The sequence below is a fragment of the Cupressus sempervirens genome, chromosome 2 (assembly GCF_028749045.1).
Source record: "Cupressus sempervirens isolate cs-2001-9-10 chromosome 2, ASM2874904v1, whole genome shotgun sequence".
Taxonomy (NCBI): domain Eukaryota; kingdom Viridiplantae; phylum Streptophyta; class Pinopsida; order Cupressales; family Cupressaceae; genus Cupressus; species Cupressus sempervirens.
Genome location: NC_143119.1, coordinates 121,508,196 through 121,528,994, shown reverse-complemented (window position 1 = coordinate 121,528,994; position 20,799 = coordinate 121,508,196). Strand labels below are relative to the sequence as shown.

The window sequence follows — 20,799 nt, the reverse complement described above, 5'->3', positions numbered from 1 at the left end:
GCATTTTGTGATTGACTGTGCTTTCACTTAAGTTTTTTTAATTAGAGGAGACTTCCAATTGCCACCTCATCATCCTTATCCAATGTTTGGAGTGTGTTGGCTTGTAGAAGGTATTTGTAACAAATATTTCTTGCTTGATTGTTAGAAAGTAACTTTTGGATTAACTTTTCGACACTTTGAGGATGATGGCAATGACATATGTTTTCAAATTGCTTCCCTCAAATCTCCTCCATCCCTTTGAAACTTTCTCATGGTGTTAACTTGAATTTGTACTTAGGACTTGTATGCTGGATGTAATTCTTGATTCTTCTTGAAGATGTCCTTATGTGGATGGATTTTCTCTGCCTTTCAAAATTTCCTCTCGATTTCAATCTGAATTTGCAAGTTGATAACTTGAACATGAATCTTTCCTTCTCACTTGAGTCCTTGGGCTTGAGTCATCTTCTTGTAGCATCCACTTGGTTCTCCTCTTGAATTTTTGAGCTCATCCTTGATAGCATCTTCATCTATCACCTTGGAAAACAAAAAAGAAAACTTCATTAAGTTCGTGAAAGAAATCTGAAAATAAAATCACATCGATAATGAACAAAATGGATTTCTATTATTTAAGATTAAGCCTTTCTAACTTCTTGCAATGACCAATGTCTCAGTTATCGCCAGAGGCTTGAAGACAAAGTTCTTGGGTGGAAATCCTAAGGCAAGAGAATTACCACTGTGCAAATCCTCTAGAGAGAGGATTTCCAGCAAATATGATAAAAAAAACCATCCCAATTTCAGTCGCTTAAGGTTAAAGTTCTTTTCTTTAACAAATCTTTGATCTACCCATCTGATTTGCCTTTCATTTTGCATGAGGAAAATAAGGCCAAAGGGAAAGGGGGAAATTCATGATTTTATTGAACTGACAATAGAGGAGATATTTGGATGCCAAACCTGCTTTGCAACAATGTGAGAAAATAAGGCAGAAATTATAGAAGCTATAAAAAAATATTTATGCTTCTATTCCACACCACTCGCAATGAACAAGATATTAAAAATATATAGGATGAGTTACCTAACTCCTAAACAACTCAATTAACTTCTCACACTAAATCTAGTTGGGTTGTTCAACCACCTTTATTGTCTCTCCTATTTGCACTCCTAAACTCTAAGTTGTCAGTTTGGGTCCGGGTTCAAGTTTGGCTTTGAAGGACCGGTTCAGTGGTCCAATAAAATTTTGAAATGGGGTTTGGGCTCATTAGGGTTTGTTAGTACAAAAAATTTCCAAGGGTTCCCTAGTAATAAAAAACTAGACAATTGAAGCATAGTACAACCTTCACCTAATGGATAACCTAAATCTTTATCTTCTTCTTCTTCTTCAATAGAGGCATTAGTTGATTTACAAATAGTGCCAATGGCAGCTGCACTAATAACATTCTCTCCTTCCAAGACCTCAAATGCTTATTACTTTTTCCCTATACAGAAAGCTTGTTTGTTTGTAATTAACATCCTAATTGACAAATGTTATAAAAGTATCTTGCAACTCCCTTTACCTATTGATATTGTTTAATGTTTAAAATATGATTTATCACTATAGAGTATAGAGAGCTTCCATTTAATCGGATAGGGGTCATTAACAACAATTCGATACAAAAATTTCACAAGAAGAAATCTTGAAGGCTAGTTTAATTTGATGTAATAAATATCTAAATTTTAACAATTTTTGTTTTGAAATGTTAAAGATCTTTAGTCGAATTCTGTAATAATTGTTTTCTACACTAAACTATAGAATGCTTCTGAATGGAACAGTACATGGTTCACACTTGGTTTGTCGGGGTTTGCCTCAGTTCAACCATGGTTCAGCCTAAAGGAACCAACCTGCCTGGGTTTGAACCCAGGTGGAACCCACAAATGAACCAGGATGAGGACCAAGGACCAGTTTGAAACTCGCCAAGTTTGAGGGCTAAGGGGAGAACTGGGTAACTAAGCTGTAATAACCACCCCTTTTTGTTTTTTGAGGAGACTTGCAAACTACTGGAAGTAGTGATCTGTAGATGAAATGATAGCGTCCCAACTTTTAACAAGCAAGAGTGGGCAAGAGAACTCAATGCAACAGTGTTCACGCACTGTAGCAGCACTATTCACGACATTGTAGCAATTTCACTATTCACACTCGCTGCAGCAAAACATTGTTCACATGCACTGTAGCAAAAGCACTATTCACACGCATTGTAGCAAAATCACTATTCATAGGCACTGTAGCAAAAAAACACTATTCGCGCATAAAACACTATTCATGGCTGCATAACCTGAACTTCAGAGCTCTCAAATCATATGTAAAATACCAATAAATCCCATTATGTTTCCTGAATGAAAACACCCAATAATCCTCCTGACTGTGTCTTTCAACAGCAAAGAGAATGCTAGCAAAGAGGGGTTTCGTCCTCCAACCTCAACAATTAGATTTCCCAAAAATCCAATAGCATAATGATAATATCATCCAAGCATGCCCCAACTCATTCCAGCCAAGAGAATATAAAGCCCCCCCAATAAGTCGACTTCATTTGCATGAGCAATGTGGAATAAATGGGAAATACCTTTTTAAAACAACTTTATAATAAAGTGACTTAATTGATTAGTCTTTTATTTAATTATCACTTTATAATAAAGTAAATTAACTTCGGCATTAAAATCACATAAGAGTCGAACTCAAAATACCATGTATGATAGCTCATCGGAAAGAGCTTGACAAAATCTACCAAGCTGAACACCTGAAATTTCCATATCACTTGACTCCCATTGACTTACTAAAGTTAGTGACTCCTGAAAATATTGCCAAATGAACTCCCTAACCACTTCATTAGCCTACGGAAGCTCCTATCATAGGCCAATCTATTGACCTGATGGTCACATTAAGTAGGGGAGATTACATAAGCTAGGTAAATATTTGTGTGAGTTGTTTAAATAACTCACACACAATTAAAAATCACAATAATATAATATCGTATGCATGTGATATTTTAATAATAACAAAACTAATCACAATTGATGTAATAATACTAATAAACGCATGTGAAGACTAATTTCTAATACCCATAATAATGTGAATTGTTACTACAACTCATTTACCTCTAACATGTGAGCAGTAACAAAAATTCTTGATGATATCACAACACTTGGTGAAGGTTTTGCAAATGGGGTTGCAAGCAAAGTGGGTTTAATCGTGGAGGAAACTCCGTAGTTAAGCGCACTCAAGTTGGAGTAGTACTAGAATGGGTGACCTCCCGAGAAGTCCCAAAGCTCCACCTCTATGAGCATCACCAAGATCCAATGAGTGCTAAATGTTCCATTTATTCTCATGAGAGATGGATTCGTGTGAATCGCCACTCATGAAACATGGGTCAATGAGTTTGACTCAAAAACTACACAGTTAAATCCTGATGGCAATATCACAATTTGACTTGCGGTGGAAAATATCTCCTACTTATCAATATCATGTGTACTAAAGAAGCAGCCCACAACAGATGGAGATGAAGGTGAAAAATGGACACGTTCAAAAACAAACTTTTGAAGCTGAAAAATAGTGGACAGCTGAGAAACGGTTGTTTTGTCCCACAAGGTTGTCATATTCTCAGCAAGAAAAAAATGTAAGCTAGAGGCTAGGTTTCTAAAAGCATAGTTTGTCTGAAGTGGTCATGATTCTGAGTCAACAGCCATGTGAACTGATTAAGAGGTAAAACTTTTCTTCCACTTCTTCAGACTGGGTTTTCCAGGTGGCTCATTTGAAACCAACCTAACAAACGAGTTAGTTTTTCAAGTCACCCATCACAAACTTGATGCTAAGAAATAAATGTAGCATTACACCATTGAGTCCAAGAGACACACCCACTAGTACTGAGACTAACACATCTCAAAGAAGAAAGACAGATATCAAGACCTCTCCATGGTCTCACAGACTTCATTTGGACTCTCCTGCATTTCCCAAGAGTGTCTCCTAGGGAGATCCCCATTTTCTATACATCTAAATAGAAAGAAAAAACAATTTACAAAACACATGAAACACCAAAACTCTTGTACTCTCAACACTTCAAATAGAACTGAGGTTTATGATCAATATTATTTCCACTATCTTCAGCTTGTTGTGAAATTTCGCTTAAATATTTTATGTATTTAGTTTCTTTCTGACCTTCATTTCACTGTTCAATATTTATGTCATATAACTTCAGAATTTGATGTATTTTAGTTTTAAGCTAATAAGAAATTTAAATATATAATATTTCTTTTTAATTTCTTTTGGCCTAGCCAGTTTCTAGAAATTGGCATGCATGTGAGCATGAATTACACTCTCATGTCTAATGCAATGCATTGGAAATAAATGTACAAAATTGATCTTGAAATAAATTTTGAGAAACCATTTCAAGATGACAAGCTTCCTAAGAGATTTTCTATAAAATAGTTTGGAAACATGTGCATACATGAATCATACTAGTTGTTTGTTTTCACAAACAGATGACATATCAGAATTTCCACTCATAAGCTAAATTCAGTTATGCATATGTATACCTTTAAAGGAACATCTGTTGTTATATATTCCATAACAGGCAGACCTAAAGATGCTCGAGTAGCATCAGCTACTTGCAAATGTCGCACCTGCAAATCTTCTTCAATTCCAGCATCCAGAACTAGTCCAATCTGTTTTAATTGAAATATTTATACACACACATAGTAAATCCAAAATCTCAGTTCCAATAAATACTGATTTTAATATGATAAATCATAAAAGTAATTTGAACAAATTGAAGGCACACCTTGTTCTGATGAACAGCTTGAAGTCCCCATAATCCTTCAGCAAACCTGTCCAGGGCATAACCTTCTACATATAGTGCATTAGGCATTGGCCAGTAAAGCATTGCTGCATTTAAAACCTGCATAGTAGGTGGATGTTAGAAGGAATTACTTTAGTAGTTGTATCATGATAATTTTGTTCACAATCTACTAAGAGAAATATTAATTTGTATTCTTGTTTCATTCAATCTATTTATAGAACTTAATTCAAGTCAAGACTTTATTAAAGTTTGTTCAATCTGCTTCTTTCGGTAATGCTTAAAAGTGCTTGGCATGCACCTTTTGTAAACTCCTATCCTAGCTGTTTCTCTGAAGGTTGTGTTCATTATTAATGTGATATCACAAAAGATTTACGGTATTTACATTGCACGTGATCCTATAAATGTATAAAATTGCTTTCAAATCCCAACAGCACTAGCTTCTCCTAGCACCCCAAAGTAGGTTGCTTAATAATTTAAGACATGATGTTGGCAATCAGAACACATTTTCTGCTTGAAGATGTGCCCATCGTAGTCTAAGCAACCTGTTCAATTGATTTTTAAAAAGTATCTAGATTATGTGCAGATATAAACCATTACAAATTAGGTGTACAATAACTGCCTCCAATACACGTGCTCCACCCAAAATTGTTATTTCCACTGCCACACCCTTATAAGAGCCAGCCATTACCATTAAATCACAATCACTTTGGGCCAGTACTGTCCATTAAGTTGAATATACAGTTGATTGCTTCTTGGTGTAAAAATTATTTAATTTATATATTAATGTCCAGGGACTAAAAGAGATACAATATAGAGTGCCGTGGACAGGGAATATGCAAAGGTATGTTGCAAGAAAAATAAAATACAGATCAAAAAGTGATCAATGTAATGAAGGAAACTAACAGTGTTGGTGTGAATAAAGTCTTGTACCTCATGTTTTGCTAGTTCCTACTAGGGGAATTATTCAAGTGACTTAATTTTACTTCAGTCTTAGTTGTTGTTTCTAGGAGTCTTAGTTGTCAATACAAAACACTATTACAAAGTAACTGGAAAATATTTGCTTGTTATTAACAGTGATCAAGAGATCAATTTATACAAAAGACTAAATGATGTTTCCTTAAGAAACAATCGTAAAGAATAGAAACATTATATTCTAAAAACAGAAAACTAAATATTAGAAACATTCTAATACTTACAGAAGATTACAATAGATAACCATTAGATACTAAACAGAGATAATAAAAACTATTTATTATCATAATACCCTCCCTTAATGGTTAATCTATCCAGACCACAAAGCTGTCAAAAAGCGTAAAAGGCAGGTTCTGTTTGCTCAAGGGGCTTCGTACTGTGCACTGTGGGCTACAAACCAAATTGCTTAGATAGGGCAGCTAAGCGCTTCCGACATTCAATCTTCATGTGCCCAAACTTGTGGCAATAGTTGCACTAAATGTTTTTCTTTCTGGAGCCTTCTGAATCTAGAGCAGAGGATGTTTGTTGAGAAGACTACTGATGGTACTTTGGATAATGCTCCAAAACAAACCGCAAAATGTCAATGATAACATGATTTTTGAGGTGAAAAATAAATCAAAACCAAACATGATTTTTGAGGCGAAAAATCAATCAAAACCCAACATGGTTTTTGCGGTGAAAAAACAATCAAAAGCTAACATGATTTTTGAGGTGAAAAAACAATCATAACCTAACAATACAAAGCTTCGCTTTTTAGGAAAAACAGTAAAACCCAACACATAATTTTTGAGAAAAAAATTAGAAACCTACAAAAGAATCCCACACAACTTTGTGAAATACAGAATAAAAAATTTTGAAGGTAAAATTTATAGAAAGTCATAAGATTTCTTTAAGGGAAAAAATATGAAAACCCATTAGAATTTATTTTTTGAGGAAAATATAAAATTATAAAAACTCACCAGAATGTTTATGGGAGGCAAAACACAAGACTTTGCATGGTAAAGCAGCACATGCAAAAAACATGCAAATACATGCAACCCTCAAAAAGTAGAGACCCAAAAAATTTGAAGGGTAACCCAGAAGAGAGATCGAAAAACCCAAAAAGAATTTGTCGATTTCTGGATGGGTTGGCCTGAAAATCGAGGCACTCAGAAAAAATAGACAACCCAATTGAGATCTCAAAAAACCCACCAAGAATCTGTAAACAAAAGTTGATCCAATAAATAAAATTAGGGTTTTGAACAAAAATGGCCTATCTGCAAAAAACCACAAAAGATGGCAGAAATGTGCAGATAAACAAATAGATCTCAAAACGGAAACCCTAGTCGAATTATAGAGAGAGTTGGAAGCAAATATGCATGTAAATTATCGTGAAAATGAAAGGCAAATAATTTCAACCAAGAAATTATAATTATTTTCGAAAAGATTTAGAATATTGGCTCTGATACCATATTATGAAGTAATTGGAAAATATTTGCTTGTTATTAACAGTGATCAAGAGATCAATTTATACAAGAGACTAAACGATGTTTCATTTAAAAACAATCATAAAGAATAGAAACATTCTATTCTAGAAATAGAAAACTAAATATTAGAAACATTCTAATATTTAAAGATAACAATAGATAACCATTAGATACTAAACAGAGATAATAGAAACAGTCTATCATCCTAATAGACACGGCATGTCTTATCTATATGACATTTATGTAATTCTAGTTAACAAGGTCATTTAATATTTGATTGAGGTAGTTGTCTCATTATATAGGATTGAAACACATGTCAACATCCAATCTCACCTTACTTCTCACCTTGCCTTTATAAGCAAGGCACCTCATTTCATGTCCACTCAATCAATTTTGCATTGTTGAAGCAAGCTATTCTTAACATTCACTCTTGTAGAAGTGTTTTGATCTTGAGGGATCCTAGGAATGTGGAGGAGTCACTAATCAACTCCTAAATGGTATCAGCTCATACTTATTGAATTAAGATCACACATTCATCTTTTTGTTGATGCTTCATTGAGAACTTCTAGTTTTCATTGTAATATATATCACATTGTCTTCCTAATTGGGATTGCTATCTTTTAGATATTGCTTCTTTGTTTGTGAAGTCTCATATTTCAGATTTAGAGGGACCTATTTGAGGGGTTATCTCTCTTACTTGATAACAATCATGGCACAACTGTTGTCACTTCATATTTTTCTTTAGAGGTTGTCCAAAATCAGTTTCTATGTGTTCCTTGTTTGTCACCGTCTATTGGGCAAGTATATAATTGGTTTCTGACTTCATCTTTCATCATGCAAGGACTTGGCAACACATCAGCAGTTTTCAAAGATATCATCATACATTTGGATTCTTTTTCCTGCCAATTCCTATCTAGAATGGGAAGGATCCCTTTGTTTGTACTTGGCTAAACTTCTTCCCAAGGGCAGAAATGTTTGTAGGCATTGGACTATATTTTGTCTGCAAACACTCACCATTTGTGTAGTATGTTTGATGCAAGAGCATCCTGGGCTTGCTTGCAATCCTACATGTTTGAAGGGATTTTGGCTTAAAGTTGTGGAGTTCGGTAGATACTGGAGCTCGGCATGGTCTCTGGAGCTCGGCAATGCTTAGGAACTTGCTAATGCTCAATTTAGTCTTTCTAAGGCTCGGTTTGGTCTTAGTTCCTATTGGTGTCGAGTTGTCTGTGAGCCGAATTTTGGCATTTAATTTATGTATGGGTATTTAATTTGTGTTGAAGTCGACTTATGGCTCAACATATATTTAATGTAAGGGATTTAATTTAGTTTGTAATGAATTGGGCCGACTTGTGGCTTAGTTGGGTATAAGTAAGGGGTTTTGTGGAGTCTTTAGGCATGATAAAGGGATCCGTCTTGGATAAGAGGATGCGAACTTTAAAGGGCTAGTAGTTGCAGCTTCAGAATTAGAAGGTTGCTTGGTGGACCTGAGGGTACAAGTGTGGATTCTTCTTGGTGTTCTTATCCAGATTGTGGTTCTGGACTAGTTGCGATTGGGATTGTAAGTTGGATTTTGTGGGATCTTGCAGAACTGATATTATAATTGTTGTTTGTATTTGGCCCTAATCGGAAGGCCTTACAGTCGGGCATATTGCATGTAATTAGTTATTTTATGAATAAAGAGTTGTGACTTGGTATCAGATCTTGCATTATTGTTGCTTGTTTTGTGTTTCCGTTGTGTGGTCATTTGCTGGAGGTTTGGACATCTCATTTGGGGATTCTTTTGCCTTGCATTGCATCAAGTGGTATCAGAGCGAAGGTTTTCCTAAGTGTGTTGACAGATCACCTAAGTTGAGGCAGTTTGCACCAGGATCTTGGATTGGTGAAGGTTGATCTTGTGGAGCTGATTGATCTTCTGGATTTGTGGAGCTATTGCTTAAGGTTTGCGAAAATTTTGGAAGATGCCTCCAAGAAGATTGGACCATAGGGCAATTGATGATCTTAGTGATGTTGTAGAAGAAAGGATCTCAAAGAAGATTAGAGCAGAATTCAGATCTGAGATTGCATTGATGAAGAGTGACATGATTGCTAAAGTTGTGAATGCTTTAGGTGGTGTACCTAGGCATGCAAGTACTGAAGATGGTTACGAGTTAGTGGCTGAAGACTTTGAAGTTAATGGATCTAGTGGTGAGGACAGAACTGATCGTGTGGAGAGACCTATTGGAACTAGGGCTGGTCAGTTTGCTAGACCTAGATCTCAGTTGAAGTTGAAGCATAAGATGGAGGTTTCTAATTTCTCAAGTACTTTGACTCTGAAGACCTGATTGATTGGATTGGTGAATAGAAGATTACTTTGATCTTGAGAATATTGAGGATCCACTCAGAGTGAGGTTGGCACAAACTAAGTTGAAAGGACATGCTACTCTTTGATGGAAAGAATTGCAAAGAGACAAAGAAGAAGGTGAAATGAAGATCACTAGATGGAGATTGATAGTGACTAAGTTGAAAGCTAAGTGCATTCCTGCTAATTATGAACTTGAGTTGTTTAAGAGATTGCAAAATCTGAAGCAGAAAGAGATGACTATGAAAGATTATACTGAGGAGTTCTACAAGTTGACTATTCCATCTGGTCATAGAGAATTGTCAAAGGAGAAGGTACCTCAGGGCATTAATGGTTTAAGATTCAATATTCAAGATGAGGTTGGTATGTTGAATATTTCTTTAGTTGAGGATGCTTATCAGTACGCTATGAAGGCAGAAGATAAGTTGAAGAGGAAAAGTCAAGGTAATACTAGAGGGAAGGAGAAGCAGAATAGCTCGGCACAAGCTAAACTGAGTGTAGAAGGTGAACCAAAACCTGTTGATTAGAAAAGGAGAATAGGTAGAGGTGTCTTTAGAGGTAATTGTTTCAGATGTGGTCAGAAAGGGCGTAGATCTTTTAAATGTCCGTAAGGTAGGACAGTTGTTGTTGTAAATGAGGTTGCAGTCCAAGACAGCCAACCCCAACAAGGAGAGAGTTTGTTAGCTTGGCGAGTACTGATTGGTCAGAGGACACTGGATTCTTGTCAGAGGACTAGTTTGTTCAAGACTTGTTGTAAGTCTGGTGGTAAAGTCTGCAAAGTGATTGTGGGTGGTGGTAATACTAATAACCTTGTTGCTGACGAGACGGTTCAGAATCTTGGTTTGAAGAGAGTGAAACACCCTTATCCTTATAGGATTGGTTGGTCACAAGGTGAGCATGCTTTGGAAGTGAGGAAGCAATACCTTGCTGATTTCCAAATTGGGTAGTATAAGGATCAAGTGTTGTGTGATACTATGGCATGAACAATTGTCATGTGTTGCTTGGTAAACCTTAGCAGTATGATTGCAGGGTTGTGCATGATTGTGTCAAGAATGTGTTTACTGTTGAGAAGTTGGCAAGAAGTTTTCCTTGATTCCTTTGCAAAATGAAGAGCTCGATAGGCGGAACCTAAGTATTGGCAGCCGAGTTGAGTTGGTAAATTCTGAGAAGGTTGGAGATCAATATGGAAAGCAGACCTATAGCACACCCAAGATGGATGTGAAGAAGGAGAATAAGAAAAAGGGAAAGAGTGTACAAGTTGAAGACTTGGAGGATATGTATATGAAGAACCAATTTGGGATTATTATGTGTTGAATCCCAAAAGATGTTCTTCCAACTACTGAGAACATCTTTTCAAACCTGGGGTGTCTGATGCAAGAGCATCCTGGGCTTGCTTGCAATTTTGCATGTTTGGAGGGATTTTGGCTTAAAGTTGTGGAGTTTGGCAGAGACTCGAGCTCGGCATGCTCTGGGAGCTCGGCAATGCTTAGTAACTTGTTGATGCTCAATTTAGTCTTTTTAACACTCAGCTTGGTCTTAGTTCCTGTTGGTGCCGAGTTGTTTGTGAGCCGACTTTTGGCATTTAATTTATCTATGGGTATTTAATTTGTGTTGAAGCCGACTTGTGGCTCAACATATATTTAATGTAAGGGATTTAATTTAGTTTGGAATGAACTGGGCTAACTTATGGCCTAGTTGGGTATAAGTAAGGGGTTTTGTGGAGTCTTTAGGCATGATAAAGGGATCCGTCTTGGAGAAGAGGATGCAAACTTTGAAGGGCTAGAAGTTGTGGCTTAAGAACCAGAAAGTTGCTTGGTGGACCTAAGGGTACAAGTGTGGATTCTTCTTGGTGTTCTTATCCAGTTGTGGTTCTAGACTAGCTGTGATTGGGATTGTAAGTTGGATCTTGTGGGATCTTGCAGAACTGATATTCTAATTGTTGTTTGTATTTGGCCCTAACCCGAAAGGCCTTACAACCGAGCATATTGCATGTAATCAGTTATTTTATGAATAAAGAGTTGTGACTTGGTATCAGATCTTGCATTATTGTTTCTTGTTGTTGTGTTTCGGTTGTGTGGTTATTTGTTGGGGGTTTGAACATCTCCTTTGGGGATTCTCCTACCTTGCGCTACATCAACGTTGTATATTATGGGGGCGCTATATACTCTATTTCCTTCCTATGGAAAGACCAATAGTTGTATTTTCATGATGGATGTAGTCCTTGGCAACAGCTGAACAATTTTCATAGACATCGTCATACATTTGGACTCTATTTCCTCCCAGATCCTATGTGGAATGGGAAGAATTCCTTCATTTGTACTTGTTAATCTTCTTCCCAAGGGGAGAAATGTTGTTTGTAGGCATTGTACTATGTTTTTTCTTCAAGCACTCACCATTTCAGAAGGAAATTGTACTTTGTTGGGGACTATATAAACTCTCTATTTCTTTTCTATGGGGCGACCATTAATTGTATTTTCATGATGGATGCAGTCCTTGGGGGTTATTATTTAGTCCTCCATGCATCATCATCTGATTGTATCTTTTCTCTCCTTTGTTGAAGAGTTTTTGTCCCAATGGATTTTCTCCTTTCTTTGTTTGTGAGAAATTTGCATTTGTAGATGGGCACCTAACATGGTTTAGTAGCCAAGACCTATCATGTCATCTTGTTGCATCATTTGCATACTAATCTACTCCCTAAGTTGCACTTAAGGGAGTCTATTGGTTGAATAAGATACTGTACCTAGTATATTTCACTAGTTCCTAGTAGGGGACTTATTCATATGGCTTAGGTTAACATATTTCCTAGGTGTTATTTCTAGAAGTCTTAGTTGTCAAGATAAGACGCATCATATCTTAAACTCGTGACCTTTATTTAATTCTAGTTATACAAGTCATGTAATATTTGATTGAGGCAATTGTCTTATTGTATAGGATTAAGGTACGTGTCAACATGTTGTCGAACTCTATCTCTTAGTTGTCCTTATAAGTAAATAATCTAATTGTACATTTCATATTCAATTAATCAATCTTACATTGTTAAAGCAAGCTATTTGACAATTCTCTCTTGTGGAAGTCTTTTGGTCTTGCAAGGATTTTGGGGAGGTTGGGGTGTCATTAATCAACTGCTATAGACAGCATGAAAAAAAACAAATTTTGAAAGACATAGGTAGCATTTCTGACATTTAAGACCGAAAAAAGTGAGTATGAATGTGAGGCCATGGGGATCACTACGTTGGTGACACCTTGTAAATCTACAACATGAACTTGGAGGTTGGCTAGGGAATCTCTTTCTACTTAAGTAAGAGGACTGAAAATAGGAAGTAATCAATTTAGCATGAAACCCTCTAACAGATGTACCTTTGAAAGGTTGTTGACAAAGGTCAAACACCCCCTACAAGAAGAGAACAACCAAAAAAACATCATATGACACTCTAGAGGATCGGTGGTCAATCTCAATGCAAAGTTACCAAGAGAGTTGTCCAAAAGAAACCCTTAGGCTGCAAGGTAGCTGCAATCTAGTGTACTCCAAGGGGAGATATGTCCACCATTCTGTATGAGAATGAAAATGCAATTTTGTACCCAAACATTAAGGGATATGTATATTTGTATCACATTCTCCATATAAATATAAGAGATTTCTGCATTTGATAAACATATACCACAAAAATGGCTATGCCATTACACTTGCAGCGATCTCTGGAATTCAACATGGTCCATGGCCTTCTATTGTGATGGACATCCTATGATGTCGAAGCAGATCACTATAGATGATTACTTGCATGGTGGATTAAGTTCCTTAAATAAACCCTGGCTTTTCATACGGTAAGCATTATTGAGAATCCATGTGTACAAACCTTACGAATATTTTAAGTACTTGGTAAATGTCATGTGACTTAACATTCAAAAGGCCATTACTATTGATATCATGAGGTGATGTCTAAATGGTGAATATCTTCTAATCAAAGATATTCTTAATCTTGCTAACTTGATATTACATTGAGGTAATACATGTGTTTATCCTCCCTAGTGAGGAGGGAGTGTTGAAGTTTTGTAGCTTTCGGATGATTTCTAGTGTAGATGTGTATATATATATATAAGAGATGTATATATATACTTGTATGTATATATACTTTGTCTTTATATAATTATAATGATTGTGTATTTATATAATTATAATGATTGTCATTATGAACGGACATGTCCCAATGTTTATTCGTATCTCATTCTCTACGTAAATATAAGTGATTTCTACATTTGAAAAACACATACCACAAAAATGGCAGTGCCATTACACATGCAGCGATCTCTGGAATTCAACAGTTTGTAACATCCACTTTTTTTTACATGGGTCTGATTCATAAGTTTTTGAATCCTAACCACAGTTGGAAAGATCAGACTAGGCAAAAACTCGCCAAGCCCTGAAAAAACTTTAGGAAAGACTACGCCAATTTTTGAAAAAGCTCAGGGACTTTTAAAAAAAGTTAAACTTAATTAGAAAAGCATATTTTTTGCAAAATTCAATTAGAAGATGCGTCCAACGAGTTAATTGCTGAGAACACAAAAGAAACAAGCTAAGTTCATATATATATATATAGACAAACCCAAGGTGGGTACAAAATTGCATTCTTATACGGAATGTTGATGGCTGGAAGAAAAATAGTAAATAGTTTCTATAAAACGAGAAGTAAATACATCATTACAATTACATCTTCCTCTTCCCAACTCTAATAGCAAATAGGGGAGAGGAACTAGAGGGTCTAGTCCTGGAAGTAGAACCCTGCATTGGGCGTGACTATGCCTCCTCACTTGGTATCTCAGCTGATGTGCGTGGCTCACTCTCCATCCTAGATGTAGCTCCTCCTAGCACTAGCAATGACTCCTCGTCTGACGACTCCTCCTCCTCCTTATTAATGTTATCCAATTTGAAACCAAATCCACCCCCTCCTCCTCCATAGCCTACCTCTACAAATTAGTGATGTCAACCTGTATAAAAAATGGAGATTGCTCCTACATCGTCCAATCACTATAAGGATCTATATCATCCAAATCAATTGAACCAGCTAGTGCTTCCTGTGCCTTTTGTAAACTTTTCAGGATTAATGACTAGGCACAACTCTCATACTCACAGATTGGACATATTATGAGCAGCTATTTATCCTATGGCAAAGTTCCATTTAATATGTCGACCCAGGAGCGTAAGCTTTTAAATGTTTTGCACAATTTATGCACTAAGTTTCCATTATAGCCATTCTAGCTATCACTTGCAAAGGAAAGTAGTAAGAAAGCAAGCATGTGAAAATAAACCTATCTAAATCCTATCTATCAAAGCATAAATGATCATAAAAACTAAGTAAGTTGAGGGTTGCTAGGCAGGAACTATTATGCCCGCTTTGGCTAGAGGAACAGACACAGAAATTGTTTCCATGTGGTTGTAGGAACAAACAAAGGACTAAACAGCAACTATGAAAGCAGTAAAACAAATGCAAAGGATCCCTCACCATGTGAACCCCCCTTAAGTAAGTGAATCCAGATACTTAACATATCATATGTTTAGAATAACCATTTCTTTATTCATATGACTGAACTTGATTTACACATAGAACCTTGAAACTGAAAACTATACTGTTGAGAGCAAGTAGACCAATATCAATCTAGTACAGATTGATTTCTTCTCTACTTCTTAGCTAACCTCCGAAGAGTATCTCAGCCACTTATTATACTAAAAACCTATAACTAACTTAGCTCACTAACCACTTCCAACAAAATGAGTGGATGCAGTTATTACATTAAAACAGAAATGAGAAACTTTCTCAACAAGAAAGAAATAAATCTTCATCATATCTGCATGAGAGAAAATAGGATAACTATTCCCTAGATTTATTGTTCATTAAAACATCACTAACTAATCCAACCAAAAAGGTAGACGAATCACCTAGGTCTTCAATGTTGTCCTTATTTCTCTCTCCACACTGAATGACTTGGTCCAAGAACTTGATGTGATACATTAAATTTTTGTTGGGTTATTCTTCATTGTTAATGTGTTCTTGCAGTGAGGGATTAAGAGCACAAAACATGCAGATACGTTTATTTCCACGTTGCATTCATTCATTAAACCTCAGATCCCATGAATACGCATACATCACATGGCTACAAGAAAATAAACTACTTGGCTGCAGAAACCCATTATGTTTCAATCATTCACAAAGGAATAATATAAAGATAACTATGAATCAAAACCATCTAGAATTTTTCTAAACACAGATGAAGTCCATAACTGAATGACTACCAGATATTGTTCAAAGTTTCTAGACCTATAATAATAAAAGGGTTTAAAACATTATAAAACTTAATAGTAGTCTTAACATAAAGAAACAAGAACATAGACAAATTTGGCCATTATTTTGGCCTATCATTTTCCCCTACTCAAGGTCTTGCTGGTCTTCCAACAACTGAAAAGTTCCTGATTTTGGCATTCATCCTATAATACATGGTTGAACTTTGACCTGCCCCTCCTTTCGCTAAGCTCTAGTAGTAACCCTTGCTCTCCCTTGACCTTTCCCACCTAGTCACTTCCTCTTCCATGTCATATTCATTACCATCATCGACCATACTCGAGTAGTCAAAGTAAAAGTGGAGGCTGAAACTTTAGAGGGAGCCAATACTTTTTCCTTATTCAGCCCAGTTCAGCATACCACAATGCCCTTTTTGCTGCAACTACATAATTCTATGGGGAATGTAGCTCGGCCCTCTTTAAACTTTCCAACAGACTGTTCCACCACTGAATAATAGATGCTAGAACTAGCTGTCCTTCATGTCTAGTCATTTGTTCATACTCCCAGAATGCATCTTCTCTTGAAACCTAAATTCTTGCCCTGTGCTCATTATTCGTGAACAACCACATCCAATCATAATAAAGTGTACAAGCATCCTAACTTTCGGCTCTGATAACCAGTGGTACACTGCCTTTTCTTGCCTATAAGGTCTAGCCTGAAGTTCTCCGCTAGTTTCATTTTGTATCCATTACATAAATGCTCGCAAATGGATGACCCCAATATGAGAAAGTGGGTTCTAATCGGTATCATGTGGAACAACAAAATTATGTAAATATAATTCACATAATAAGCTTTTAATGGCTGCAAGAGAGGTTTGATACATATCATAAAATTCTTGAGTTGTTTCCAAAGATGAAATTAATCCTTTCACTACCCTCATCAATCTCAGATTTAGATATTCTACCTTTAGGTTGAGGGTGTAAACCCTAGCTTGTGGCCTACATTGCATCAGTCCAGGAACCAGGTTTTGTGATGGAGGCAATTCTATTTTTGAGTTGAGTGATTCCCTCATCTTTATGTTGCAGCTCAATTTTCTGATTATCAATTATGCTTTGTAGTCTCTCTTTTTCTAATTCCAACAGAGCCTGTTGTAGCAACATATCTTTGTGCAGGCTTAATCCTACAGAAAGTGTGGTAGAAAGATTAGGGGTTGTATCAGGTCCTTGGTGATCTACAGATGGATATATTGAAATATTTGTTCCCCTGCCCATACAACTATAACATTCTTTTGTCATTTGTTGGGCTACAACAGCCAATTTGTCAAGACCATCTAAAACTTGATTTAGTGGAACATGTTTATCTTTAACAACCTCTTCTTCAACAACTTTTTCCTCAACATTTTCTCTTCAACTTCCTGCACAACATCCCTCTGCTCCATTAAGACTTCTGAGTCATATTGTGCAGCATTTTCCTCCATAAAGACATTTTTTTGTTCTGGCATAGCATCCTCTCTTTGCTCAGCATTTAACTCCTTCTCACCAATGGATTCAGAGGACTTAATGAAGACAGAGGTTGAGTCTTGTTTTTGAGTCTTCTTGGGAGGTTTTACCCTTAACCTATGACTCTTCCTAGTGGATTTTTTTCTCCTGTTCTCAGAAGTATTTATTTTCCTAATCTTTCATGGAGGGCTCTTGTTTTTAGGAATGTTTAAAGAAGAGTCTTTTTTATTAGTTTTCCTCTTTCTAGGGGGAGAGAGACTTTTACAGTTTCTTGTTTTCCTATTGTTAGAATCTGATAAGATTAATAACCCAGAAAACTAGTGCAAAGAATAAATATCTAAACTATGAATGCAAATGATACAAAATCAAAATAGCATCATAGAGTTAGTCTCCAAGAGAGTAATGCAAATGCTGGAAGCAAAATAGCATTAAAAGGATGCAAAAACAAGAGATGCAAATACAAGCCAGGTAGCATGCTTATATAGGCTAGGAAGAGGGAGGAGGTGGCAACACCAACCAATGAGGAGCAACCATCTATTGGACTAAAGATAGCAAAGTATCTTCCCAAATTAGCTAATGGATGCTCATATGTAGGAAGGTGACACCTCACAACCATTCACCTAATAAGACATGCTTTATTAACCTAAGCGAGATTATTAAAAGTGTAGGAAAAACCTATCAAAATAGGAAAAGTAAAAAACTACACTAACACCCCCCCATAAGCGAAGCTTAGGTGGATGTAGAAATGGGTCCCGGCAAGTCAAGCCTGATGAGGTACCCATATACATAAAATTCCCCCAAAAGAGAGAAAAAAGAGGCTCCCCAAAGAAAATTAGGACTCCAACTGAGAGGAAGCGGCCCCCCCAAAAGATGAAGCATCCCATACCCCTAGCATAGCTTGCAAATTTTGCCCGGTAGATCCACTTACATCGAACAATTTTTCTTCCCTTAGAAAAAGGGACAAGATCCCAAGTGTGGTTCCTCATCAAGGAACTATACTCTTCCTGCATAGCTGTATCCCACTCAGAAATACCAGAAGCCTCATGAAAGGACTGTGGATTTGAGGCAGTAGCAACGAAGATATGTAGAGCATCCTGGAATTGTGAATGAGTCTGCTTGGTGTCTGATGGATCCCCAACCCAATCACCTGCAAACTACAAGGTCTGTCTAGCCCAAAGTGGACCAAAAGATGGAGAATCTAGAGGAGAATCATCAACCTGTGAATGATGACTAGGAGAGGAAGGAGGTGAGTCCTCTGAATCACTCTCTGCATCAAAAGTGGAGGTAGAAGACTGCTCAAGTGAATCTGACCCATTAGAAGATCTATCATGTATTCCAAGTGACTCCAATGTCAAAGTAGAAGGCAACCCTGTGACCATGCTCTGCTGGTTAAGCTGATGCAAGTAGTGGAAGTTAAGATGGCCAAACTGGTCATGCCATAATCTGCTCACATCATTAGAGTGAGTGAGCAAAACAGTCAAAGGAGGATCAGGAACAAAGTGAGAAAACATATAGAGTCGTGACTGATGATCTGCTCTCCCAACTGCAATTGTAGAATCATTGTGCAACTCACATATCTCCACTGAATCAGGAGTGAACTCAACCCGCTTGCCTAAACTTGTGTGAGTGATCTGGTCTACTGATAGGAGATTAGTTGACAATGAGGGTGCACAAGGAACATCATGGAATGTGCCATCCCCCACATCAACAGACCCTCTCCCACACACCTCAATAGGAGTGTTATCACTCATCAACATAGAAGGCATAGTACATGGCTCCAAGGATGCAAGTTCTTCCTTAGATGAAGTCATGTGGTGTGAAGTACCCGAATCAAGAACCCAAGTGGATGGTGAGGAAGCAACTACAAAAAGGGCCTTGCCCTTTCCTTTCCCCTTGCTGTTTTCTTTTTCTTTGTTAGACCCTTCATTAGAACTTTGTTTGATAGACTCAGGAACACTGATATTATTCTTCTCAAGAATGTATGTCAAGTGATCAAGTTGTTTCTGCAAACATTTATGTTCATCATGACCAGGTCTTTCACAATAGACACATTTGACCTTTTCTTTCTTAGGCTTATTGCCCTTGGAAGATGATGTATCAATAGTTGCTTTTGAAGAAATCGATATCTGATCCTTCTTCTCCTTGCTATTCTTTTGTTTTTTGTCCTTACTATTGTTGTTACTACTTTGTCCTTGTTGTTCTTTTGTGCCTTGGTTGGCTGCTAAGGCATAAAAGGTAGAGACAAACACAGAATATTCTGAACTTAGAGAGAATACTAAGAATCAGTTGTTCGTCTTTCTTTTCAATTCCACATTGTTTTAACTGCAGCCTTAGTGATTTCAATTTGGTGAAGAAATCTTGGATTGTGTTGAAATTGTTTAGACTCAAACTAATTAATTCATTTTCCAACATATGACCCCTCATTGAATCTTGTGTGCCAAATAGTGTTTCTAGCTTTGTCCATACTTCATTTGGTGTATCCAAAGACTCAATGTGAAATAGCAAGTCAGGAGAAACAGACAAACACAATGTTTCATATGCCTCATCACATTTGTTAAACCACTTAGGCTTGTCTTCATCTTTAGCAGGTTTAGTTTCAAGTCCCATAGTTATCCTATTTAATCCAGCTTTCCTTAAGTGAATTGTCATGCGTGATTTCCACTCAAAGTAATTGTATGGAGTTAGGATGGGCATATTTGTTTGATCCATGATGAAGAAATGCTAAAAAAAATTGTCTTCATCTTTAGCAGGTTTAGTTTCAAGTCCCATAGTTATCCTATTTAATCCAGTTTTCCTTAAGTGAATTGTCATGCGTGATTTCCACTCAAAGTAATTGTATGGAGTTAGGATGGGCATATTTGTTTGATCCATCTGGATTAGCTTGTCCTATTCTCGAGTGAAATTGACAGCAAAATCATCTAAAGATGGCATGGTGAATTGAGTACCAAGTGCACTCTTAGTAGCATAAAAGGTAAAGACAAACACAGAATATTCTGAACTTAGAGAGAATACTAAGAATTAGTTGTTCGTCTTTCTTTTCAATTCCACATTGTTTTAACTGCAGCCTTAGTGATTTCAATTTGGTGAAGAAATCTTGGATTGTGTTGAAATTGTCTGGACTCAAACTAATTAATTCATTTTCCAACATGTGACCCCTCATTGAATCTTGTGTGCCAAATAGTGTTTCTAGCTTTGTCCATACTTCATTTGGTGTATCCAAAGACTCAATGTGAAATAGCAAGTCAGGAGAAACAGACAAACCCAATGTTTCATATGCCTCATCACATTTGTTAAACCACTTAGGCTTGTCTTCATCTTTAGCAGGTTTAGTTTCAAGTCCCATAGTTATCCTATTTAATCCAGCTTTCCTTAAGTGAATTGTCATGCGTGATTTCCACCCAAAGTAATTGTATGGAGTTAGGATAGGCATATTTGTTTGATCCATGATGA

General features: G+C 36.7%; 1 protein-coding gene across 3 annotated transcripts in view; it reads right to left on the bottom strand.

Annotated features, from left to right (window-relative positions):
* Positions 1-20,799, bottom strand: part of LOC149571312 (uncharacterized) — a 69,578-nt gene that overhangs the window by 10,882 nt on the left and 37,897 nt on the right. For all 3 annotated transcript variants that reach the window (XM_089812861.1, XM_089812863.1, XM_089812862.1), the window contains 2 exons: positions 4,785-4,901; positions 4,540-4,668 (listed from right to left, as the gene is read on the bottom strand). In XM_089812861.1, the coding sequence (XP_089668987.1) occupies positions 4,540-4,668; positions 4,785-4,901 (246 nt within the window). The remainder of the gene's footprint in view (positions 1-4,539; positions 4,669-4,784; positions 4,902-20,799) is intronic.